Genomic DNA, 24472 nt, shown 5'->3' on the forward strand with positions numbered 1-24472 from the left:
AACACTTTTGAACCATTTGCTGTTCAGGTACGTGAATATTTGTTATTGTACATCTCTGGAAATGAGATGTTTGAAATTGTTGATATATTACTCTTAACATTCAGAATGTGAGTCCAGTTAATATATTCATGATATTATCATGGGCATAGTCAGGCATATGGTATTTATACCACACTGTGCACTTTTTAAAATACATTTCTTTGTTCAATGAGATGTACCAGAATTAAATTTTTTAAAAAAATGGAATATTTATCATTGTCTGTGCTTACAAATTTTGGTAAATGGCATCAGAATGCCTGTTTGGCTTTTTTTAAACAAGAAACATGTTTATTAAATTGTCACTTATGACAAAAGCAATCATACATTTATATAAATGAAAACAAATCATATTGACATAATCTTAACTGCAAGCAGTATACCTCACAAGCCGTACTAACATAATTTTAGTTGCAAACATTATACATTCCTTATAATCTTCTCAATCATTGTCAGTCAAACATTTCAGAGCTCTTTTAAATTCTGTCTTCTTCTAAACCTCATTCCTCCCCTGTATGTATTGTTCCCACAATTCCCAATTTTCTATGAAATTTGCTCATATCCTTTTCTAAGGATCCCAATTCCAGTAGTTCTATTTCTGTTACTATACTCACTACTTCTAGTACAGTTGGTTTAGACTTTGATTTCCGATTTTTACTAATTGTTTTTTTGGCAGCCATCACAGTTAGGCTCTGCAAGGCCTTACTTTGTCTAGGCAATTCTGATTCTGTATCATAGCTCAGAAAAATAATTTCCCTAGATGCGCCAGTTTGCTCACCCATTATCTCTAATAGAGTAGTCTGCAGGGAATCTTTAAAGTCTTCCAACTCATTACACTCTCAGAAAATATGTTCCCATTTACCTTTTTCTTCCCCATCACACCTCCAACATTTGCTGTCTACCTCAAGAAAAATTATCTGGAGTCTACTTGGGGTATAAAAATACCTATGTAAACATTTCCAAGCAAACACCTAAATTTTCTAGATTTTGTTGCATGTTTGGGAGATATACATATATCCCCCCATTTGTTTCTTTGTGAATTGCTTGTCCAATCTCTCTTCCCAATCCTTTCTAACATCCTCTTATTGATTCTTATAGTTATCCAATCACTCATCCCAATACTTTCTAACATCCTATAATTGATTCTTATAGTTATCATGTAATATTTTATACACTCTACTAATTATTCCTTTTTTAGCAGCAGCTTCTGTGCTAGATTCTACTAAAAACCCTATCAGTGCAGGTCTTTCATTTAGGACCCCATTTCTTTCTCTTTGCTTATACTCTGATAAAAATCCTTGAAAGGGAGGTCAATCTCTAACCTACAGTCCAAATAAATTCTTGGCATCTTCCCATTCTGTTACCTTTCCCCCTCTGCTTATTTGCTCCCAATACCTTGGTTGCTTTGTCAGTTTTCTCCAATAAATTTTAGTCCCCTCTTGCCTATTGTTGGTATCCCTAATTGCAGTCGTCCGTATCACCAGAAACTCCTTTCTTTATTGCTTAAGCTTCTAATTTCATGTTTTTTTTTCTTTTGCAGTATTGAAAATGTATACCATCTAGAAACATGCACTGCCAGGGGTTGGAGCCTACAGTTTTGAGGGAGTTAGGCTACACTCTAGAACTTAGCATTTAATTCTTACAATGATGGTTCCACTCCAGTTATGTTTACAGTTATATAGAGTTGTATATGGGTGCAGACAAAATTAAATGCATGCTTAAGACAAAGGGAATCAAAATTCAGTGCTGATGAATATATTAGTTGTCTGTGTAGTCGTATGATTTCATGAAAATCTTTTTTGCATTTCTGAAATAATCCTGACTGATTATGTAAGCTGGTAGCTGCATCCTTTTCATCTAGATGCAGTAACCTTGGATTTGATTGTAAATGTTGCAAAACTGCAAATCACAGAAAAAAAGACAATAAGTTTAACAAATGTAATTTTGTTCATTCATGGAAGTGCAGTTCAGATAATTTGCCTCACTATTTTCAGATGTGCAAAGCTGGTCTTCATAATATGATCCTATATCCATCTTTTCTGCATATGATTAATATGAATGATGAGGATTTTAAAGATCCATTAGGCATATTGTAATTTTAACACAAATAACCACTGTTTTGTTACATATAACAATACATGAATATGTTACATTACAGTAGTGTACTTCCAATATGTATGGAATTGGATAGTAACGAAGTACTTTTCTGTCTATATATAAACAGTTGCCTAGCAAGAATTCTTCCACACTATGTAGATCAAGTTACTTATTACATCAAGAATCATCACTTCTTATACTTCACGGATGAAACTTAAACAACTCTTAAATAAACAAATATTGACCAAACCAAAGGAAAGATAACTCTGTACAATGTCAATATCTTTAATATTTTTATTTATGTAGACATTATGTAAATAGTTGTATGTGTTTTTTTTAGTGTGTTACTTATGTACTTGTTTATCCTTTTAAATGTGATAAATAATGTTATATTTTATTTTGTTATCTTCTTCTTCTTTCGGCTTTTCTCAGTTAGGAGTTGCTACAGCGGATCACCTGTCTGCTCATGATTGGCAGGGGAGTTTTTATGGTGTCATGTTGCCAGCCCAGTGCCCAATCTTCCATGGAAAGCGCACACACACACACACACACACACACACACACACACACACACACACACACACACACACACACTCATGCCTAGGGCCAATTTAGAGTGTGCAATCTACCTACAGCATGTCTTTCGGATGTGGGAGGAAATCGGAGCACCCGGAGGAAACTCACACGACCACAGGGAGGACATGCAGACTCTGCACCAAAGGCACCCCAGCCAAGGATTGAACCGGAGAACCTCTTGCTGTGAGGTGACAATGCTAACCACTGCACCACTGTGGCCGCCCATATTTTATTTTGTTATAAAACTGAATAAAAACATTTAGAAAAAAGTTACTTAGTACATATTTTCAAACCAATAAGTCAAATTATAAAGTAATTTAAGATAAATAGCCTCTATAACAGTTGTGTTGTGTCTTTTTTATCAGAAAAATGACACTCAGTGAGAAGAGTCTACATACTTCAAGATTACTGAATGTGCTTTCCAAACTCCACCCCCCCTAAAAAAAAAAACTGTCGTCAAAAGGTAAATCAAAAGAAAATGGTTAGTGGACTCAGCTCATTTTGTATACAGGAACCATTCAACAGAACACGTTTCACTAGAAACCAGCTTTGGTGATGCAGAAGGATGAAACCTTGATTATGACCAAAGGCAACCGAAGTGGAATTAGTAGTTCAGTTTTGTTTTGGAGCAGGTATGGAGAAGGGGAGGAATAGACTGTGAATTTGTATTATCCTTTAAAGAAGTCAAGCCAGACACAGATGGTTTCCCCCAGAATCGAGACAGAGAACGCCAATGCTTGCTATAAATGTCACAAATTTATTTCCAATAAAAAACGCCAGCACACGGAACTCAAAAACTCAGGTTAAGCGCTTTCATCTGGTGAATCCAGATTTTATCAGAACCATTTGTCACCTAAAGCACTTTACTTATAAATCGTTTTTGGCACCAAAACATTGCAATAATTAAATAATTAGATCATATATAACATTTTAAACATTTAAAAAATATTTAAAAACTTTTTAACATATTGTATCTTGTGATTCTATTCAATAGTTATGCCATTACCAAGCTCATTTCATTGATACTGATGTACCAAATCTCTGGATATGATAATAGTAAGCATTTATACTTTGTTAAATACCATAACCAACTTAACAATATAATATTATATTAAAATCTAAAACATCTAAATATACAAGAAACTGATAATAAGTAAAGTGCTTTAGGTGACAAATGGTTCTGATGAAATCTGGATTCACCAGATGAAAGCGCTTAACCTGAGTTTTTGAGTTCCGTGTGCTGGCGTTTTTTATTGGAAATAAATTTGTGACATTTATAGCAAGCATTGGCGTTCTCTGTCTCGAGTCTGGGGGAAACTGTTTCTGCCATTCTTTGGATTATTAGTTGTGTTTATCAGCTGTTTCATTTCCCGGTTGTACGATGGCGGATGTGGAATCTCCAGGGACTCCATTGAGCAGAGAAGAATACTGTTCACTTCGTTCAGAAGTGACGTCGCTGCAAAGCGACGTCAACAAACTGCTGGAACTAGTCAACAAGCTCACAGAAGCAGTAGCGTTAGGCGGGGATACCGCTAAACAATCAAAAACTAACTCTGTAGCATCACAGGCGGAGCCTGTGGAAGCTGAAGCTAGCAGTAACGTGAGCGAGATACCTAATGGACAGAGAGTGGCTATAATATCAAATAATCAACAAAATTTGGATATAAGGGAGACCAACGAAAATGTATCACTGGATGCTGACTTCACATTTGATTTTAGCCTTTTCCATACAAATGACGAAAATGTGAGAATGGGAGCACGTCCTAAGCAACAGCGTGAACCCATACGGACTTATTCAGTGGTTGCTAGCAAAGCAAACGCTAAGAAAAAAGGTACTGTTATAAACGAGCAAATATCTAGTCCAAAAACGTTTTACACAAAAACAAGAGACTGTGGTGATCATGAGTTTAATGAGTGTAATGTGTCTAATGTATTAACTGACTTTTTAGCTGATGAATATGATTTTGTGGGGAAAAATATTATAGAGCATAAGCATAAACATCAAGGGAGAGAATCATATGTCATTAATGAAGATGTTAAAACCAGAATTTATTCATTAGGTAAAAAATTAATACAACTTAGAAGTGTTAGAATTGACAATGCATACTTAGAAAAGTGTTTATTGTTGCAAATTGTTCCTAAGGGACTTAGGTTTTTTAAATTACCATTAGGTATAAGGTATAATTCCAAAATAGAGCAAATATTTAATAATATGTTTGATGAGTTTGGTTACACATACATGAAACAACTTATTAAGTGTAATGAGGAGAAAATTAATAGTTTGTTACAGGAGGTGGAGGTGTTAAATGAATCTATTATACATGATGAGAATTTTACTAATTGGTACGACTTGTATTCTAAACAATTTAATAATGCTAAAAGCAAAGTGAATAATGTATACCATAGGAAAATGCACAAAACTGAACGTGATTTAGATTCGTACAGTAATGGTAGAGCATACATATGGCCGCACTATGAACAAGAGGGTGAGGGTGTTTTTGAGGTTGTACATAAGAAAGGAAAAAGGAGAAATTATAGGACCAATGATGATGAGAATTTTCAAAGGGGGAGATACTATCCGGCTCCCAAGAGACAACAAAGGAGATACTAAAAAGTAAAAATTCAAGTATTTTTGTGGCATCTTCTGGTTACAACTATTTTATAAATATACCTATATGTACACCAACATATACACAAGACAAAGTAACCGTACCCCTCGGTGATCAAGTGGGGGAAAACACAACTTGTATGCCCATATCTGTGGTGAGCTCTCAGAATTATCCTCGGATACATTGTTTTGGGGGTTTTAAAGTATATAACTATACTGATATTCTAGTTACGGATGAAATTATAACATTGTTCAGTAAAGGAATGAAATTCATTCCTACAGTACATTTTAATTTATTTGACGTCATTAAAGAAATTAAACTCTTTTGTAGAAGACTTAATTTAGCTATACAATTTAATGACGATACTAATAAGAACAATATCAATACTAATAGGTCCAAGTTGGTTAAGAAAAGTACATATATCCCGGTTACGAATGCACAAGTTGCTTTATATGAGAAAATGGTATGTAAGGACATATACACCTTGTATAGAGACATAAGGTGTAACACTGTAGGTTATTCCACTATTAAAGACAACTTGAACTTGGGAGAAAGAAAATGTATGGAAGATCTTATACTGAACGATGAGATTAGAATAGTGAAGCCCGATAAGGGCGGAGGTATAGTGATTTTTGATAGTCAACTATACCTTAGAGAAATACACAATATTCTATACAAATCAGGTAATTATGAACAGGTTTCCCTAAACCAAATAAATATTGGGTATAGACATATAGATTTAGCACGTGAAGAATATTTATTAGATAATAGGATTACCAGTGAACTATACGAATACTTAAGAACTGAATACCCAATTTTGGCACATATTATAGGGATACCTAAGATTCATAAAAACTTAGAAAGCCCCCCTTTTAGGCCTATAATATCAGGATCTAAATCAAAACCTTTTAAAGTAGGGGTTACTATTGACCACTGGATGAAACATATATATATACAAAAGTTGACCATATAGTTAAAGATTCATGGGATTTTTTGAGCAAGTTAACCATGGAAGTATGGGATGAGAATTTAACGTTCCTTACTGTGGATGTACAGGATTTATTTTCAAGTATACCAGCGACCATAGGTTTGGAGTATTTCTACAATAGCATGACTAAATACTCTGGTTTTAGTTGGGACAGAATCCACTTGATCATGGACATGATGGGTCTTGTTCTTGATCATAATTACATTTACCATTCAGGAGAATACTTTAGACAAACTCGAGGGGTAGCTATGGGGGCCTCTTGTGCCCCCATATTTGCAAACATGGTCATGCTCGAGTGGGAGAATAAGTTCATATTTCCTAGTGAATATTATCAATACATTAAGTTGTATACAAGGTTTTTGGATGATATGTTTATTATTTGGAAAGGTCCAATTAACAAGATACCATTTTTTATTGAATACCTCAACACAACTACTGATTTTTTGAAATTTACTTTCCAATACGATAAACTATGTATAGCTTATTTGGACAACTGGATCACCAACACAGGGACGGGTTTTGCTTCTAAGATTTATAGAAAGCCCACGTTCTCAAATGATTATATACACTACAGTAGTTGCCACCCTTTCCACATATTTCGAAATGTGGTGAAGGGCCAAAGTATACGCGTAGCTAGAATGTCATCTACAAGGGAGAGTATGCTAAGTGAGTTAGATGTAGTGTTCAAATTATTTTAAGATCGAGGATATCCTAAAGCTATGTTAGAAAATGTAATATCATATGTTAAGGCCCAATGGGGACACAAATATGTTCCATTATTGGGGAAAAGTATTGAGATTACTCCTCACACTAATAAAATAGAACGTGATAGGAAAGTTTGCATCATAAGATTTAATCCTTATACGAATACAGTGATAGAAATATTGAAAAAACATTGGGAATTGATCTCTACATCTGTATCTATAGGTCATATAGTGGGAACAATACCCAACATAGTATTTAAAACTGGAAGCAATCTGAAAAGAATGCTCGAATATGCTAAAAAGGGCACAGAATTTAAGGATAAGAAGGGCACAACTTGTTGTGGCATTGTAATCAATGTAAAAATATTAATACTAACATTAGAATTAAGATAGACAACATTACCAGATCTATAGTAACTGGTAGAAGAGGAAATTGCAACACTCAACGCATCGTTTACATTGCTACCTGTAATAGGTGCTCTGCTTATTATATAGGAAAAACTGAGAGGAAATTTAAGACTCGCATATATGAGCACCTATATAGAATCAAGAAAGGGGACCCTACGAATGCGTTGAGTAGGCACATTTTAGAAAAAGGAAAGGACCACATTTTTAAATTTGCTATTTTAGATCAGATAGAAGTAGGGGATAGAGGTGGAAATTGGAAAACTTATTTGGCATGGGTCGAAAGCAAGTGGCAAATATGTTTGGATGCGACCACACCCCCAGGTATTAATGACCACATCAGTTTAAAGCCTTTTTTAGCTTTGAATTAGGTTGAGGCTATACTTAGTTACATTATTAGCCTTAGGTCCAGTTTTAGAACTAGCTCTGGAATAGAATCTATTTTGTAGTTTGTACCCATTTTTGTACAGCCTCTTCTTAGGGTATACTCACATCAGGTTAAACTTTAGGTTATATAATTTTATTTAAGGTTTTTCATTATTAGATTTTTTGATTAGGTATTAGTTTCTTGTATATTTAGATGTTTTAGATTTTAATATAATATTATATTGTTAAGTTGGTTATGGTATTTAACAAAGTATAAATGCTTACTATTATCATATCCAGATGTTTGGTACATCAGTATCAATGAAATGAGCTTGGTAATGGCATAACTATTGAACAAATAGAATCACAAGATACAATATGTTAAAAAGTTTTTAAATATATTTTTTAAATGTTTAAAATGTTATATATGATCTAGTTATTTAATTATTGTAACGTTTTGGCGCCAAAAACGATTTATAAGTAAAGTGCTTTAGGTGACAAATGGTTCTGATGAAGTCTGGATTCACCAGATGAAAGCGCTTAACCTGAGTTTTTGAGTTCCGTGTGCTGGCGTTTTTTATTGGAAATAAATTTGTGACATTTATAGCAAGCATTGGCGTTCTCTGTCTCGAGTCTGGGGGAAACTGTTTCTGCCATTCTTTGGATTAGTAGTTGTGTTTATCAGCTGTTTCATTTCCCAGACACAGATGGTGCCCGGGCTAGATGTTTACTTCACCAATGTACCAGTTGACTGTATTCTTCAGCTACAAATAAGGAGGAACATATATTCACATGTTTAAGCTATAGTGGACCCGACAGTGGTATGGGTCAAACATCCTTGCCCATTCATTCCTGGTATCGTGGCAAGGGCACAGCTCCATGACAGTTTGAATAAAATGCCCTCTCTCTACTGGGAATACCTCATATGGGAACAAACAGACTCAAGACTAATGGGGGAGTTTTAATGTTTGTCAGGTGCAATGGCAAAAATCACACATAAAAGTATATTTGTAACTAGTAAAACAGCATTTTCAAATATATGTTTAATAATATTTAGTAGATCTGATGTATAATCTTCTTAAGTGAAGGATGGTAAAAATAATTTAAATGTTAAATTATTTAAAATGGGAAAGTCTCTGCGCAGTCATTAAAACTTGTATTGTCAGTGCTTGAACTCTGTGATCCATGATCATTGCATTGACAAGTTCATGGTTTTAATCAAAAATAGATAAATAAAAGTGATTGACATCGGGAGTAAGGAAGGGCAAGAGGATTTGTACAGTTATCTAAAAGAAAAAAAACTAAAAGATGAAAGTAACATACTTAGACTGTAAGACTTCCAGACTTGGCCCCTCTTAAGAGTCCACCAGTCTGGCTGTAGGTCATTGTTAACAGTACTTATTGCTTTTAGCGACAGTGTATTTTTTTAATATTGGGGTCATAGTTTGGGGAGCATACCTAGCAGCAAATGCAGTTTATAGGTCAAACAAGTTGGATTCAGCAAGTCATTAGTTTTATTATTTATTTATTTATTTATTTATTTATTTATTTATTTATTTATTTTTTGAGAATGGAGATGTGAAACTAGTCTGTGTGTGAAAGCAAGTGTTCCTTAGTCATTTGATCATTATGAATTAATTATTAATCAAGAGTGTATCTTTGTATTTGTATGTGTGTCTGAGATAAGTTAAAATATGTTACTGTGCCCAGAATTTCATTCACTTGATTACATTCACGTGTTAGATGTATAGGCAGTGACATGGGATATTTTGGGTGGGGAGGGAGTTTTTTGTAAAAACAGCTGAACATTAGCCTGGCTTGTCTGGAGCAATGTGTGTGTGTGTGTGTGTGTGTGTGTGTGTGTGTGTGTGTGTGTGTGTGTGTGTGTGTGTGTGTGTGTGTGTGTGTGCATGCACATGAGGGAAAGAAGTTTAAATATAGTACTGGGGTCATAATTTTTTTCATTTGAGCATAGTCTATTATTGTTAGTATAGAAAGTAGTTGCCTTAGTAGGGGCTGTCATTCTGTACATGACAGTAATTGGCCAGTGCTGTCTTGTGATATTTATAGAAGTATCGTGTGAGGGGAAGGGGAGTCAGTACTTGTAGAACATATCATCACAGTTTTCTGCAGACAGTGTACTTGACTTCTTCATAGTGAACATAGTGGAAGGAGGATCAGAAGGGCCATATTCTACTTGCACAATATGAATGTAGAATTAGTTGAAACTATTATTTTGGTAATTCATAAGCAAAATGAAAACACAGTACATGTTTTGGATTTCAGAATAACTAATTTATTGTAAAATATACTTACTGGAAGTTTTATTAGATTCAGTTCACACAGTAATGCCTATTTCTCTTTCATCCTGGGGCAGATGAATGATATGTACAATCATAAATATACCATGTTGTTAGAATTTCAGAAGTAAGTCCAGAAAGATGCACGGGGAGGGCCTTGACCCCTGCAGACTTTCAATAAAAGTGCCAAGAGAGCTGACAGGCACATCCAGAACTTTTGTATATTTATTAGAATGTGTCAAAAGCTAGCAAGTTGTATTATAGCTGATTTCTGCAAGGTGTGGCTATATGACTGAAAAGCTACAGTGAAACAGATGCAGTACAAGCCAGTAGGTATCAGTACTGAGTCATTATTAGATCAGAAGTGAGCTTCTTAATATGCTTCTGCAGACTATTGAGGTTGTCTGTCACTGTAAGCATATTATCAGCAATTTTCGCTCTCATGGCAGTGATAGTACATCAAAGACTGTTTCACTGAGGTGTGGTTAAGTTCTTCAGAGCAGATGGATAAAATAGTAGTTTTGGATACTTTTTACATTTAATTAGCTAAATATAGTTTTTAAAAACTATACTAAGAGCTGTCAAATCTGGACTGAAATACATATTATACAGTTTTGTTTCACGGGCATTTCACTCTGGCATTCTGGCACATTGCATTATTTCCTGTTTTGTTAGTGCTGTCATCTAAATTTTGTTTTCACTGGGGAATAGAAATCATATCTAGAATATATTTGTATAGTACTGCCATTACATAAGAAGTACTTATATACTTTTCCAATATGGTGATATTTTCTGTTGCTCGAGAGATGACATTAGCTTTACTGACTTTGGGAATATGGTTGAGCTAATTCCAGCACTAAGTTGCATTTAAGTGCTTAATGACAAGATGATAGGGTGTGTAAGAAAGAATGACAGAAGCTCTTCGAGACTAGAAAAGCATGGTTGCTCTGTTTTGCCACATGCATCACTACTTCATAAAAATGTATTACTAAATTTGTAATAATAATGCACTGTACACTGATTATTAAAATCCGTTGACAGTGGTGCATCTTTGTAGCAGTCTTTCAGAGTTTAAAGACGAACATAGTTTGATAGTTGTCACTACAGGGGAAAATTCCCCTTTCTCCAAAATGCAACAAAGTTGGAGTTCACTATGTTAGTAAAAGGGGTGCAGGGTCTATAAATCTGTTGCATGGATATAGACAGTCTTCAGAAAAACTCTTTTTCAAATTCTGTTGCAGAACTTTTATGGTTACACCCACTTAGCATTCCAAACATGTGTCTTACATTTTTCACATCAGTGAACCATACACATTGGCAGATATCTATTACTGCAGTCCATTTTGGTACTTTAAAGTAGGTGAAAAATCTTGCCTCTATTTATTTACTTGTCAGTTTAATACAGAGTGAACAACAACTGATAACTTTATGACTCATATATAATACACAGGAGATGTACTCATCAGTAACTATAATTTGCATCCTACAATGAAGAGTTAGCATACTAGAAATATTGATACCCATAATTTTGAAAATTGAGGATTGCATTGTATATAGACAGAAAACTTTGAAAGTCAATGTATCTTCTCGTCTCACTAGTGCACACAAAGACGCACATCAGAATGATGGACAAAACATACAATTCTAATAGTAAAACAGATGAATATTTTCAGGATTCAAGTTTAATGATAATGCTCACACACACTTGTGGAGTGTATACATTTGTTAAAAAAGAAACATACATACACATACATACATACATTCTTATCACTTACCTTTTCAGTCCCTCTATAATGTTGTTTTCTTTTATCATTTTTCAGTACAGATATTTTTCTGCCTTTAGTTTCAGCACCTGCTTTACATCTGGAATACATTTTGGAGCGCACCTGGTTTCTACAACAAGCTTTCTATACTTTTTAAGGGACCAGGATGGGGACCAGGAAAGCCAAGACTGGGTCTTCCAGAGGAAATTCCCAAGGTAAAAACAGCTCATCCTTGAAATCATATACCATTTTATTTGCTTCTTTGAATGCATGATATTTATTTGCTGATATATACTGAAAGTATGCTTTGACAATTAAGTGCTGAATTTGGACATATTTGTTTGTGTTTTGAAAACTGTTTATATATATATATATATATATATATATATATATATATATATATATATATATATATATATATATATATATATATATATGTGTGTGTGTGTGTGTGTGTATATATATATATATATATATATATATATGTATGTGTGTGTGTGTGTGTGTGTGTGTGTGTGTGTGTGTGTGTGTGTGTGTGTGTGTGTGTATATATATATATATATATATATATATATATATATATATATATATATATATAGATAGATAGATATAGATATATATATATACTTATTTTGAAAAAAATTATAATGTTCAGGCAATAAAATGAGAATACAGAGCTTTGGCCTGTGGTTAACTCTTTTTTATGTGATTTAAATTCTTGTTTCTTGGAGTTTGACATATTATAACTTATTTCAGTAAAATGTTTCAGACGCTCTGAAAGTCTATATCATTGGTAGCATTTTAGAAGGGTACACTTTGGAGATTCCTAGCTGGTAATATATTGACCTGGTAGAATAGTGCTATTACAATGAATATCAGATGAAACAAAGTGTGCCATTACCAATTTTATTTACTTTATGCCGCAAACATAGTGAGGTGAGGTGGAATAATGACTTCGCACAATTTGGCAAAAATTGTGTCATACTTTGAAGACTTTGTAGACTCTTCATTCACATTGCCTGCACAAAAGAATGATGCTAGACTTGCTGCATTTGAATATATTTGGTGTTCTTTTTTTCTCTGGCTTTATATGAAGCATAGGTTGCTCACTGTTTCATTTAAATAAGTTTGCTTACTATTTCACTTAAGGATGTGTTATGTGCTTTTGTAATAGAAAAGATTGTAGTTCACAAAGGATTGTGTTGATGTTACAATATATTGAATTTTAGAATAGAAACTAAAAAAAATAATTTCTGTGAGATTTATGACCTGCACATACTGTAGCTTAACATTTTATCCTGACTGTTAAGTATATATATTATCTTCTTGCATCCCTTCATTTACATTGGAGTGGGCAAACGGGCTTTCAGGAAGCATGATGAATCCCTCAAAATGTTTTATCAGTGTATTGGCAAAACAGACTTATCTGATATATTCATGGTCAGCTAATGCATTTGACTAACCATATAACAGGATTTCATGAATCCCAATGTTCTTTCTTAAATCAAATAAGTGCAGCCCATACTTTTTGCCTTCCCTAGTGGACCTCACTTCTCTAAACCAAATCAAAGAATGATATTACAAGCATTTTATACCATTTGTTATCTTCAGGAACTTGGCAAGCATATTAGTCACTATTACTTAAAGTACACACAGTGCAGAACAGACCTAAAGCTCTGTATTTCTTTTTTTTGCATTCATTTTTCTCCTGCAGCTGAAGATCAGTGGACCTCAATGCCTTTCCTTGAGTGCTAGCTTTACCTACCCATCTTGGGCTACCCTGGACTTACTCTGATAAGGGTCAGGGCCAGTGAGGGATTCAAGGAATCCCACATCTATGGCACGTTGCTACCATAAGTGGTTTTACCTATTTTTCTTTCCATTCCCATAAGTGCGCTGGAAACAAACTTTGGGTGGGGTACTCTGTGGGTGGACTGTGCTGAAACGCCCTTCACTTCTACAACATATTGACATTGCCAATGTGCCCTGCTCACCTTCAGGAAGCACGTCACAGTTGTTTCCCCTGGCATTATCCAAGGAAATCTAACTACATCGTATGTCCCCTGCCTCAGATGCCCATATCTCTAATTAAACCCAGGTCACCTACAGCAGAGTCAGGGCTTTCTCTGTCTATGCCACAGCTTTGTATCATGCTGGTCTCAGTCCTGATGCACATGGTGGAGTGACTTTTTCTGTCCGTTAGTGCGATATTTTACAGTTATAAACTGTTAGTGAGCTATTTCCTGTAGTCCAGTGTTTGATTCCATCAGCCTCCACTTGCTTACTGTATGACTCTGAGCAAGTCAGTTATACAGACTGTGCTGTTCAGCAGTTTGGAAATTGGATTAGTCTTCTCAGTGGTCTCATGGATTGCATGTCTAGTAACCACCTATGAACCATATGAATGGGTAACAGTACAGTGAACTTTGACTTAGGAGAAAGAAATTCTTAGTAGAAAGTATTGAGTACAAGTGTAAATGCTATATGTTATATAGTTGAGTCACGAGAGGCATGCAGTTTCACAATCTGTGATCAGCCTACTGTGTTAGTACATCACACTTTCTTGAATGCCCTGGTTTTCTGTAATATGTGACAGTGACATTGCACAGCACTTTTGAGAAAGATTTGCATTTTGTGAAACTTTATGAATTAAAGTGAGATTTGTAACAGGGCAGACCTTTCAGTGGATTTTAACAAACCAAAGTAACAACAGCCTAGTGAGAAGCTGACTGAATGTATGCTGTACAACAGGTGTGTTGTGTAAGAAGATGTACCTGGCCACAGAGATATAAGAAGAGTACAGGATATACAGAACAGTTGTTTCTATGTCTATACCGGAGAAAAGCTCATGTTATGAATACCAGACAGGGTGAAAAGATAGTAAAAAAGTAACAATGATATGCAGTGAACTGCAGAACATGCAGGAAAAATGGGTAGTAATAAAGTATAATACTTTATTTGTTATCTGTGAGGTGCTAGGTAGAGTATAGTGATAATATGTACTTTTTAACTCATCCCAGATTGCCTGTTTTTCTCACAATTGATCGAATTATTTTATTAGTCCTTTCTTATTCTTTCATCTGGTCTGAGCTCTCATGAGCTATTTTTGATGTTACCTTCCATTAATGCCTTACACATTCAAGGAGAGCTCTGCATTTTGGTGTACAGGTTTAAATGTTGCCACTAAGGACGTGTGACAACAGAGATGTAGCTAGTTATTTTTGTACCTGGTGCCATCCCTGATCTGGCACCCCTTCCTTTCCTTGGATCTGAGGAGCAAAACAAAAGACTTATTTTTTGCTTTTAAACCGTAGCAAACAAACTGCTTGCCACATTTGTATAAAGCTCACACAGAATGTAGCAAGGTTTCATTTTGATGTTTGACCACAAATACAATGCCAGCATTCAGAAAATGCTGTTGATCTGGATCTGCCAGCCATGCCCCCTAAGACTTTTTGCCTTTGTGTGAAACTCGGGGTTTCATGAACAGCTCCCATTAAGTGCTGGCTTAGTGCCTTACCCACTTCTATTTTCCTTGGAGCATGGATTCTGAATGATAACAGGAAGAGTCATGCATACGTGGTTCTTGATGCAGTCCTCCATTTTGTAATGTCTGCATGTGCGTCTCTTTACTGGGCCTGTTTGGAGCTGTACCTGCAGCGATGAGCATCTTCCACTAGAAGAGTAGGAAGACGATTGATCACTGAAATCTCCCAGCCTGATTGCCTGTCTTCTGGAGACATTGCTTATAGAACCTGCTTTACTGGCATTAAAAGTGAGCATTTCTCATCTCTTACTGCAGGCCAGGTGGCTGCATTCTTGTCTGGAAGGCACACATTCAGAAGTAGTTACAACACAGTAACGTTCAAATGAAGTTAGTTTACATATACTGTGTAGCATTCAAAATCATTTGGGGTTCCATTTGAGAAATTCAATATCACTGCAGTGCTATAAAATTTATAACAAAAAGTGGCCTGTACATATGGATTAAATATTTTGCCTCTTATTAGGTTACTTTCATATTACATAAACTTCTTAAATTCCCCACCTGTAATGTTTCCTGTTCCAACCTAATATCCAATACTTTAATTTTCTTTTTCCTGCCATTATTTTAAACCACAAAAATATTAGTAAACTTTTCTACCCTGCACACTCTCTTTACAAGACAGAAAATGTTTCATTTGAGTAATACTTGTCTCCTTTCCATGTATATAACACATATTATGAAATAATTCTACACATATTTCCATCGCTCTCCAAAGCACATTACCAGTGCTTTCTTTTCTTGTATTTTGAGTGTATTTTGATCTTCCTCTTATTATTATTACTAAAAATAACTTTCCCATAACAGTATCCATATTTAGAAATTATTTACCTGCAATCTGTGTCACTCTTTAAGCCATGCATCTTAAATGACATAGGCGGCTGCTTCTTTCTTTCTTTCTTACTTAATTTTAAAAATTCATCACCATCTTCCATATGATTTTAAATTATCTACATTAAATGACAAACATTGTATCTTTTCTATTCTTTCTCCTTTTCCATTTGCTTACCCATTCCCCAACAGTTCCCTATCTCACTTCTTATGACCCCATTTTCTTGTATTTTTCTGTGTTTTCAGTGTAAATTTCAAATCAGCAGTCAAGATTATCAGCCTCCATAGCACTCCTGTCAGTGGCTACCTCCTGTTCCTCCTTCTCTCCTCGTCTCCTTTACCAGTTTGCTATATTTCTTCTTCTTCTTGATCTTATCCCCTCATTAACCATTTCTCCTCTGTCTTTGTTTTGTTTATCTTTGCTTGTCAGGCTAGTCCAAGTAGGTGAAAGTCTCTTTTCTGGGGTGAGCTGAGGTGATGTTTCTACTGTGATGGAAATCTGGCCAAGGCATAGGAAAACTTCCCCTACTCTTTTTGATAGGTGCCATGGGATCTTTTTCATCCAGCTGAGCTATCACCAACTCAAGCAGGTGGGACCTTGGTTTACCATCCCATCTGAAGGGTAATACACTTGTAAACACAGCAACCCCCCCCCCCCCAGTACTGTGCTGCATTGTCAGCAATCCAGTCATCTGGAGTGGGAATAGAACCCACAACCTTCTGGTTGTCAATCACCAGATGTGAGCATGGTACCTGTTTCTTCACAGGCACTGCCAATTTATTTTTTGATCTACTCTGTTATCCATTAGATCTTCATGAGCAGTTAACCAGAAGCGTCTCTTCTTTTCTCATCATGCACACTTGTTGACACAATTTTACTTTTTCATTTACTCTTCCTTCACATTCTTCACTAATTACTTTATGTTTTGTTTTAAGATGTATGACTTCCCTAAATTCCAAACATAGCATTAGCAGGTCTGTATAATGAATGTAGCATTTATTTCCCATACAGTAATGGGATTTGACAAATGCTTCACTGCTCCATTTTCCATTTACAGCAATGCTATACATTCCAATGCTCCCATGTCCATAACCCAAGTTTGTCATTATTCTTCCATAAATCTGTAAAAGACTTGCATATCTTTCAAGAATTCAACGTTCAGTAGACTTTCTTCCTAGAAAGGCATTTCGACATGGTGTGCACCACCTTCCATCTTGTCATGTGAAACTTTTGGAGTTGAAACTCATTCCTTGGTATCTCTAACTTTATATTTTCCTGTTGCTGCAAAACAGACAGTAATGTACCCTCAATCTCAGAAGATAAAATGTGACAACTCTTCAAGTTCTCTCAAATGTACTTTCATTGACGGAAATATCTCAGACTAAAAGTGACTCCAGTCTCTTGTAGATTTACTCATATCTTCATCCTGAAAATGAAGCCCAGAATCTTCATGTCTCTTTGGTATTTCCACAGCAGTCATTTTGAATACTTCAGTCACTTCCATGAAGATACAGTATCTGTTGACTCCAATGAAATGCAGTCTTATGCCATGACCTAGGCATGACTATTGTGAGGTTTACTTTTTTCAGTGCTATATCCCCTTGTTGCATCACCACACTCACTCCATGCCACTACAACATTATTCTAATTTACCTCTTAAGTGGATCTTATTCCCTCACAATCACAGTTCTGTGCATGATGTCTGACCATAAATACATTTTCCCCACCTACAGCTTTTGTCATCCAAAATCACTACTTGACTCCCGTATAATATGAGCTGCCAAATGATTTGTACATGAATCTGTCACTGCTTTCTATAGCTGTTCTACCTCCTGCATGCTGTCCGGCTTCTCAGACAGGATCCATTATAACTCCTTTAAACTACAGAGTTCATATTATAGGTAGGTGCTTGGCAGTTATTTCTTGGAAGTAGTAATTCAAGTATGTATACATTCAAAGCATATGCATTCAAGTTTTTCAAAGTAAAATATAAAAAAATTAAACGTATTAAAATTATTACATAAATTGTTTTATTTGGCAAAAAATGTATAGGTATTTTTTTCTCATAGCATATGCATGTTGATATATTATAATCCTTAATTCATTGACTGTCTTTCCGGCATAATTTTTCAGACAGAATGGGACAGTGATTGGCCTAATTGAATATTAAATAGAGAACAATTTGTCAAATTATTTTGGAGGCTGATACTTTTCCTGGTTTGAATGATTATGATTATCAATTAGTAGTGTGTTACAATATAAACATGAAAGGATAAAATGATGCATGTGACTTTACGGTTTATTGTACTATTTACAGGAAAGACTATATTTTATTTTCTATTTTTAAAGTGGTTATATAGTTTTAATTTTTCTTTTAGCATAGATATTTTTATATCATTTATATAGGTTTATATCTAAACCTCTTCTGCAACATCAAAATAGTGGTTCAGAGGGACAGATATATCTCAAAGAGGATACCAATGCTGTGGAACAGATTCCCCATCTACATAAAACAAAGTTCATCCCTGTCCATGTTCAAGCACAACTTAGATCTATGGATATGAAACAGAAAATTTATCTCAGGACTACCCCCTGTAATACTAATGGACAGAGGCGGCTCATAAATTCTTTATCCCATGCATGGGTCTCCTCCAATTATTTATGGTATGATCCCAGTTATCCTCATTAGGGGTAATATATAATTATTGACCCTGTGATGGGTAAGACCAATTTATAGCTGAATTAGATAGGTTATTTCAAGTACAAAAAGGGAAGGTGGCTAGGCTTGAAATGGCCTGCAAGGGCAGCTAGTCAAGTACTTACCTATAAACTTATGAACTTCTGTGATTATAGTAGTATCACATGCCTTAATTCTTACTACTGTTTAAATAGGCTGTTTATGTAATTTGCATTCTGATGAAGTCTGTCTATATGGACAAAAGAACGTAATATTAAAAATAAATTTATGAACACCTTCACTAAGTATACCATAAGTGTACATGATCTGTATTCAAGTACAGCCTGACCACATTGCTTATGCTTTCTAGTCACTCAGAAAGTATACATGTAGTCTACACTTTGTAGTAACCTTTATGAATCCCCCTAAATATTTAAGGCTGCAAGAAAATCAGTAGGAAAACTAGAATTAGGAGGAAGAAGGTGGAGTCATGCTTGTGTTGTCTATTCACTTGTTCACGGTGTGCACTTAGTGTAGGCGTTAACGAATCCCAGGGTAAATCTGAGTGATATCTGTTTGAGTGTTGTATTTATTTATTTATTTGTTTGTTTGTTTATATTATTTGCATTTGTATCTGGTAGTTGGCCTAAGGATTAAAGAGCTGTTAAACAGCTGTTACCTGTGGCCCAGCTGTGGCCCAGAGGTGCAAGGTTTGATTCCCTCAGCCTCCATTGCCTAACTCTGTGACTTTGAGCAAGTTACTTAACCAGACACTCCTCTCAGGCTGAGTGTGAAAATGATCCATGGAGATCAGTGTGCTGTACCCTAGAAAACAAATACAAATAAATAAATAAATAAATAAATACATTTATCGGAAAGTCGAATTGAGCAGGAAAACCCTTTTTCAGCCGAGCCCTAGGGATTAAAGCTATAATCTAAATGTTCAGGGTAAGTGCATTTTATAGTAAAATTAGAAAACTTTATTACCTATAAGATTTCAAAGATGTCTAATGATGTTATAGAGTTTGTTTTTTTATTTATTTATTTTTTTTACTGTAGCTCTTTTTTCTATGCTTCGTCTCTTTTCTGCATAAGTTTCTTGATGTCGTGCACTAACCAGGGGGAAGAGATTACTTTGACTCTCTTTCAGTTCATGGCAGCTTGTTTATTAAATATGGTAAAGATGACTCTGTTAAACTCTAGGATAGTCTCATTGAGTCATTGATTTTATTAATATATTCCATTTGCATGATTTTAGGCTATTTGAGAATGTGTCTTTCTTAAAGTTGGACATATGATACTACAATGCAATGATTTTTTGGTGGGTTAACTGGGCTCATGTTCTGTTGAAAATGTATAGAGGTGGTTGGTTAATATGTTGGAAAGGATACCTCAGGATGTGATTTTGCTGGGATGAAAAGTAAGTATATCTAGTATAGATGTCCTGTTTTTAGGTTTAACACATTTAGTTGGCATTTCAGTAGGTTGACATATAACTTAATGGTTATAGATTAAAAATCTGTGGTAAATCAGTGACAGTCAATATTTAGTAGTCAAGAATGATTGTTTCGTGGAGGATATTGGCTAGTACCCAGGGGAGAGTGTCTTCATCTGCTGAGGTATAGCTCCCTTTGGGAATGTATAAGGCTATTATACACAGACTTTTGTGTTTGCTTAGTTAAGTTTAAGATCACTGGGATGTGTCAGCACTATAGTAGGTTGTGGCTAAAAGTTTTTGCTCCTTGGTTAAGTAGAAGCTTGTTGCCATAGTTTTCTTAGTTTTTGATAGTATAAAACAGAGGTACTGTATTTGGAAGTCATGGTCCTTGAATGCTTCACTGTGCTTTCCTGCCTGAGAGGCACAGCGGGTGTTTAAGGGTCAAGAATTCCCAGGGTAGATAAGCTCACTAAAAAGTCTTTCTTCACTGATGGCAGGAAAACAAGTGTACTAAGTGGGGTGCAGCCTTCATCTAACATGGCACCCGGAGTTAGAGGTAGCAAAAGTGAACAGAATGATTGGTTTTGTAGATGCTGCAATTCAAGAGAAGTTCAGTGTCTGTTATACTGTGGGAGATGAGTGGTGCACTGGCCTGCTTTACAGGTGATGGTATCCATCTTTTTGCCAAGGATGTTTGCTCCCTCAACAGGAAATCTGTGGCCCCTATAAGCACCTTTTTAGGCAAATTAAAACTGATAGATATTACATTGTAATATCCAAAGAGTTAAGTAATATCTGATTGGGTTTCTCTAATACTAGAAGCCTAAACAAGAAAATATGCTACCTTGATGCTTTCCAAACCCTAGTAGTGTGAATGTGTACCATCATTAAAACAAAATTCAAGGACATTTTTTTCAGCTTTTTCCATTTTCTGTTTTCCATTCTCTTGGACTGTTTGAAACTGGTGGCTTAAGTTTGCATAGTTATCTATAAAATTGAAATACAAGACATCTCAACCTAGGGCACATGCATAAGATAACAGGGGGCCTCATAACCATTAATACCACTGATTTTATGGTGATGTCTCATTAACATGCAGAAGTGTGAACAATCACCTAGGATGTTTGTCTGTACTTATTTTAAGTTGAATATTATCCACAGTAGCAAGGCTGCCTTTAAATGTGTAAGCATATTAACAGTTCATATCTGTGGAGCTGTGAACATTTAGACGTGATTTTAAAAATAGATAATACGACCCCCTTTAGCAATTGCATATTCATCTGCTGTGAATGGAAGAATACTACTTTAGACATTGCAAGCACTTCCATTCTCAACTTTAAGCACCACACTCTTTAAGTATAACCACAGAGATTAGCCAGTCATAGTGTTGGCATGACTCACTTCTTAATTGCCAAGTAAAGATGTCAGCACAGACAGTTGAGTATTTCCCATTGTTGGAGTCACATAGTTACCTGCTTTACAGTTACAGAAAGCAATACAAAACCTGTTGCTAAAATGAGGATACTAACAACTTTCATAAGAGTATTCATGCATTTAAAATCTTAAGCGCAAACAACACAACTTGCCACAAGAGTGTAGACTGACAGCAAAAAGCTGTGGGTTAAAAAGACTGGAAAAACACATGTACAAGTAGCCTTATAGAAGCATCTAAGTAGTGAACTGAGATGAAAAAGAAACTCCAGCATACAAAGGCATTATTTAAAAAATGTAAGCCATTTCTTATCTTAATAATACAGTTGATTAATAAGTATATACTGTGTTTGGGTATGGGTAATGGTGCTCTACCCATGTCTCTTTGGTTACTTGGGTTTCATCATCATGACTAATCCACACCATCACTAGAGTGGAAACACACCATTGTCCACACCCATACATAGTATATTGGTTAACTCATTCCCACTAGTACAGCTATTTTGAATGTGTACCTTTAACTAACTCACAGTGGGTGTGGCTTGAATTGTTTGCCATCACATATGCTTCAAGATAAAATATTCCGATACCTTCTATGTACTGTGGTTTTGGAATTATTAATGTAAATATGAACAAGCAATAAGAATTAACTGCAGAAACACCTGGAGGCACACTTGTCTGTAATGAGTCAAATATTAAATAATTGGCACATACTGGATCTGAATTCCCATAGGTAATGCAAATATCTTTCAGTCCTTAAGAACTGATAATCCACGGGGAGGGGGTGGCCTTCAAACCCATCCTGTCAATGGAAGTAATATACTGTATATTCTGATATATGACATACCCTAAGTTTAATTAACCTAAAATATCATACTCTCCTTTGTAATATTATATTATGATGCAGTAATACATAAACCAGGTCAACCTCATGTTTAGTACTGCAGCTTTTTGGAAATTCATAAAAGGTGATTACCTAAAAAAAATAAAAAATGAGGCACTTAAAAGCATAACCTGATATCATACCTAGAATAAACCCAGCAAAAAAAAAGGATAACTTTGAATAATATTATAACACTACTGATAAATACATTGTCATCCAGGTCCTTGTAAGAATTAAAAAAAACATAAGAGACTAAAAAATAAATAAAACAACAATCTATAAAATAAAAAAGAAAATGCTACCCTGTGTAGACTGTGCAAAAGGAAAGTGTTTCCACAGGGTCGCAATGCATATTAGGAGGCAGTCACCTGGGGAAGCTTGCAGGCTCCTCCTCCAAGAGACTGGCAGTATTAGAGGCCCTCAGAAGTTGCTGAAGTGGAGCTAGGAGCTCTTAGAGCTGGGGGAGGACACTGATATACAGTGGCTATAAAATGTTTACACACCCCTGTTAAAATGTCAGGTTTTTGTATTATAAAAAAATTAGACCACAGTAAATAATTTCAAAACTTTTGCCACCTTCAACAAAGTATTAGTTTAAGAGTGTGCACATTTATGCAACCATCTTATTGTATGATTTTTTATTTTTTTATATTTTTCCCCTAACCGATTTGTTTGCTTCTCAATTGAATTATACAGGTATAGGTCACATTAAAGGTGGGGGGAAAAACTGTCATTTTAACAGGGGTGTGTAAACTTTTTATATCCATGTATGCTTGGATGGTTGCCCCATGATTGTCTGTAACCTCACAGGGAAAGAATAGACCTGTCGTGACTTTCAGATGTGAAGAAGGAGTGGGCTAGATAGGTCACAGTGTGCTAATGGTGAGCAAACAAAGGAGTTTAAAAAATACATTTATTTTGTCAGTGTTTAGCAGTTTGTTGCTTTCAAACAACCTGAGGTCCAAACGGGACAAAAATATTAGTAGTAATAATAATAATAATAATAATAATAATAATATTATTATTATTATTATTATTATTATTATTATTATTATTATGATATGGGTAGTGCCATCTGTGCCAGGGAAAGTAGGGCAGTGCGTGTGTAAAATATGCCAGCATAGCTAGCTGAAGTTTTGCAAAGAATTTTATGTCATCTGACTATCACACTTATTTGTGCAGATGCTTGTGTTAAAAATGTATGCCCTGCTGGACAGAAAACATATATATATATATATATATATATATATATATATATATGTTCATATATATATATATATATATATATATATATATATTTATAAATATATATATATATATATATTTATAAATAAATATATATATATATATATATATATATATATATATATATATATATGTCAGAAAGTATTATTATAACTGATTAAATGTATCTGTTTTAACAGAGAATACTGGAAGGGAGGAGGTTACTCTAAATCCAGCTAATTGTGAAAAATAGGTTGAACATTAAATGGGTTGGTTTAGGCCATAAAGATTTTATCTTACGGCTCTGATTGCAGCCAGAGGCAAAAATATCTGGGAAACCAGGACTAGGAATTTTACTGATTTGCCCTTAGGGATGAACTAATTGCTATCGTGGAAGGCTGGAAGTTTTTGAAATTGTTTTATATCTTTCAGATGCTGAAACAGGTCTTAGCAAACCTCTGGGTGTGTATTGTATCAGAGTCAGGTGACCAGATGTGATGTCATTCTATAACTAGCACTGAAATTTTTTTTTTTTATATTAGTGAAAGATATTCTAGACCTCTGGCAACAGCACTTTGTTTTTCGGAACCTGACGGGAA

At 35.0% G+C, this 24472-nt stretch overlaps 1 protein-coding gene across 1 annotated transcript in view; it reads left to right on the forward strand.

Moving 5' to 3' along the window:
- Nucleotides 1–24472, forward strand: part of AGMO (alkylglycerol monooxygenase) — a 1982086-nt gene that overhangs the window by 1005327 nt on the left and 952287 nt on the right. The window contains exons 8-9 of the mRNA XM_044069484.1: nt 1–27; nt 11925–12059. The exon at nt 1–27 is cut by the window's left edge and continues 53 nt beyond it. Of these exons, the coding sequence (XP_043925419.1) occupies nt 1–27; nt 11925–12059 (162 nt within the window). The remainder of the gene's footprint in view (nt 28–11924; nt 12060–24472) is intronic.

Source organism: Protopterus annectens, chromosome 4.part0 (genome assembly GCF_019279795.1).
Source record: "Protopterus annectens isolate FY-2018-M chromosome 4.part0, PAN1.0, whole genome shotgun sequence".
NCBI lineage: Eukaryota > Metazoa > Chordata > Ceratodontiformes > Protopteridae > Protopterus > Protopterus annectens.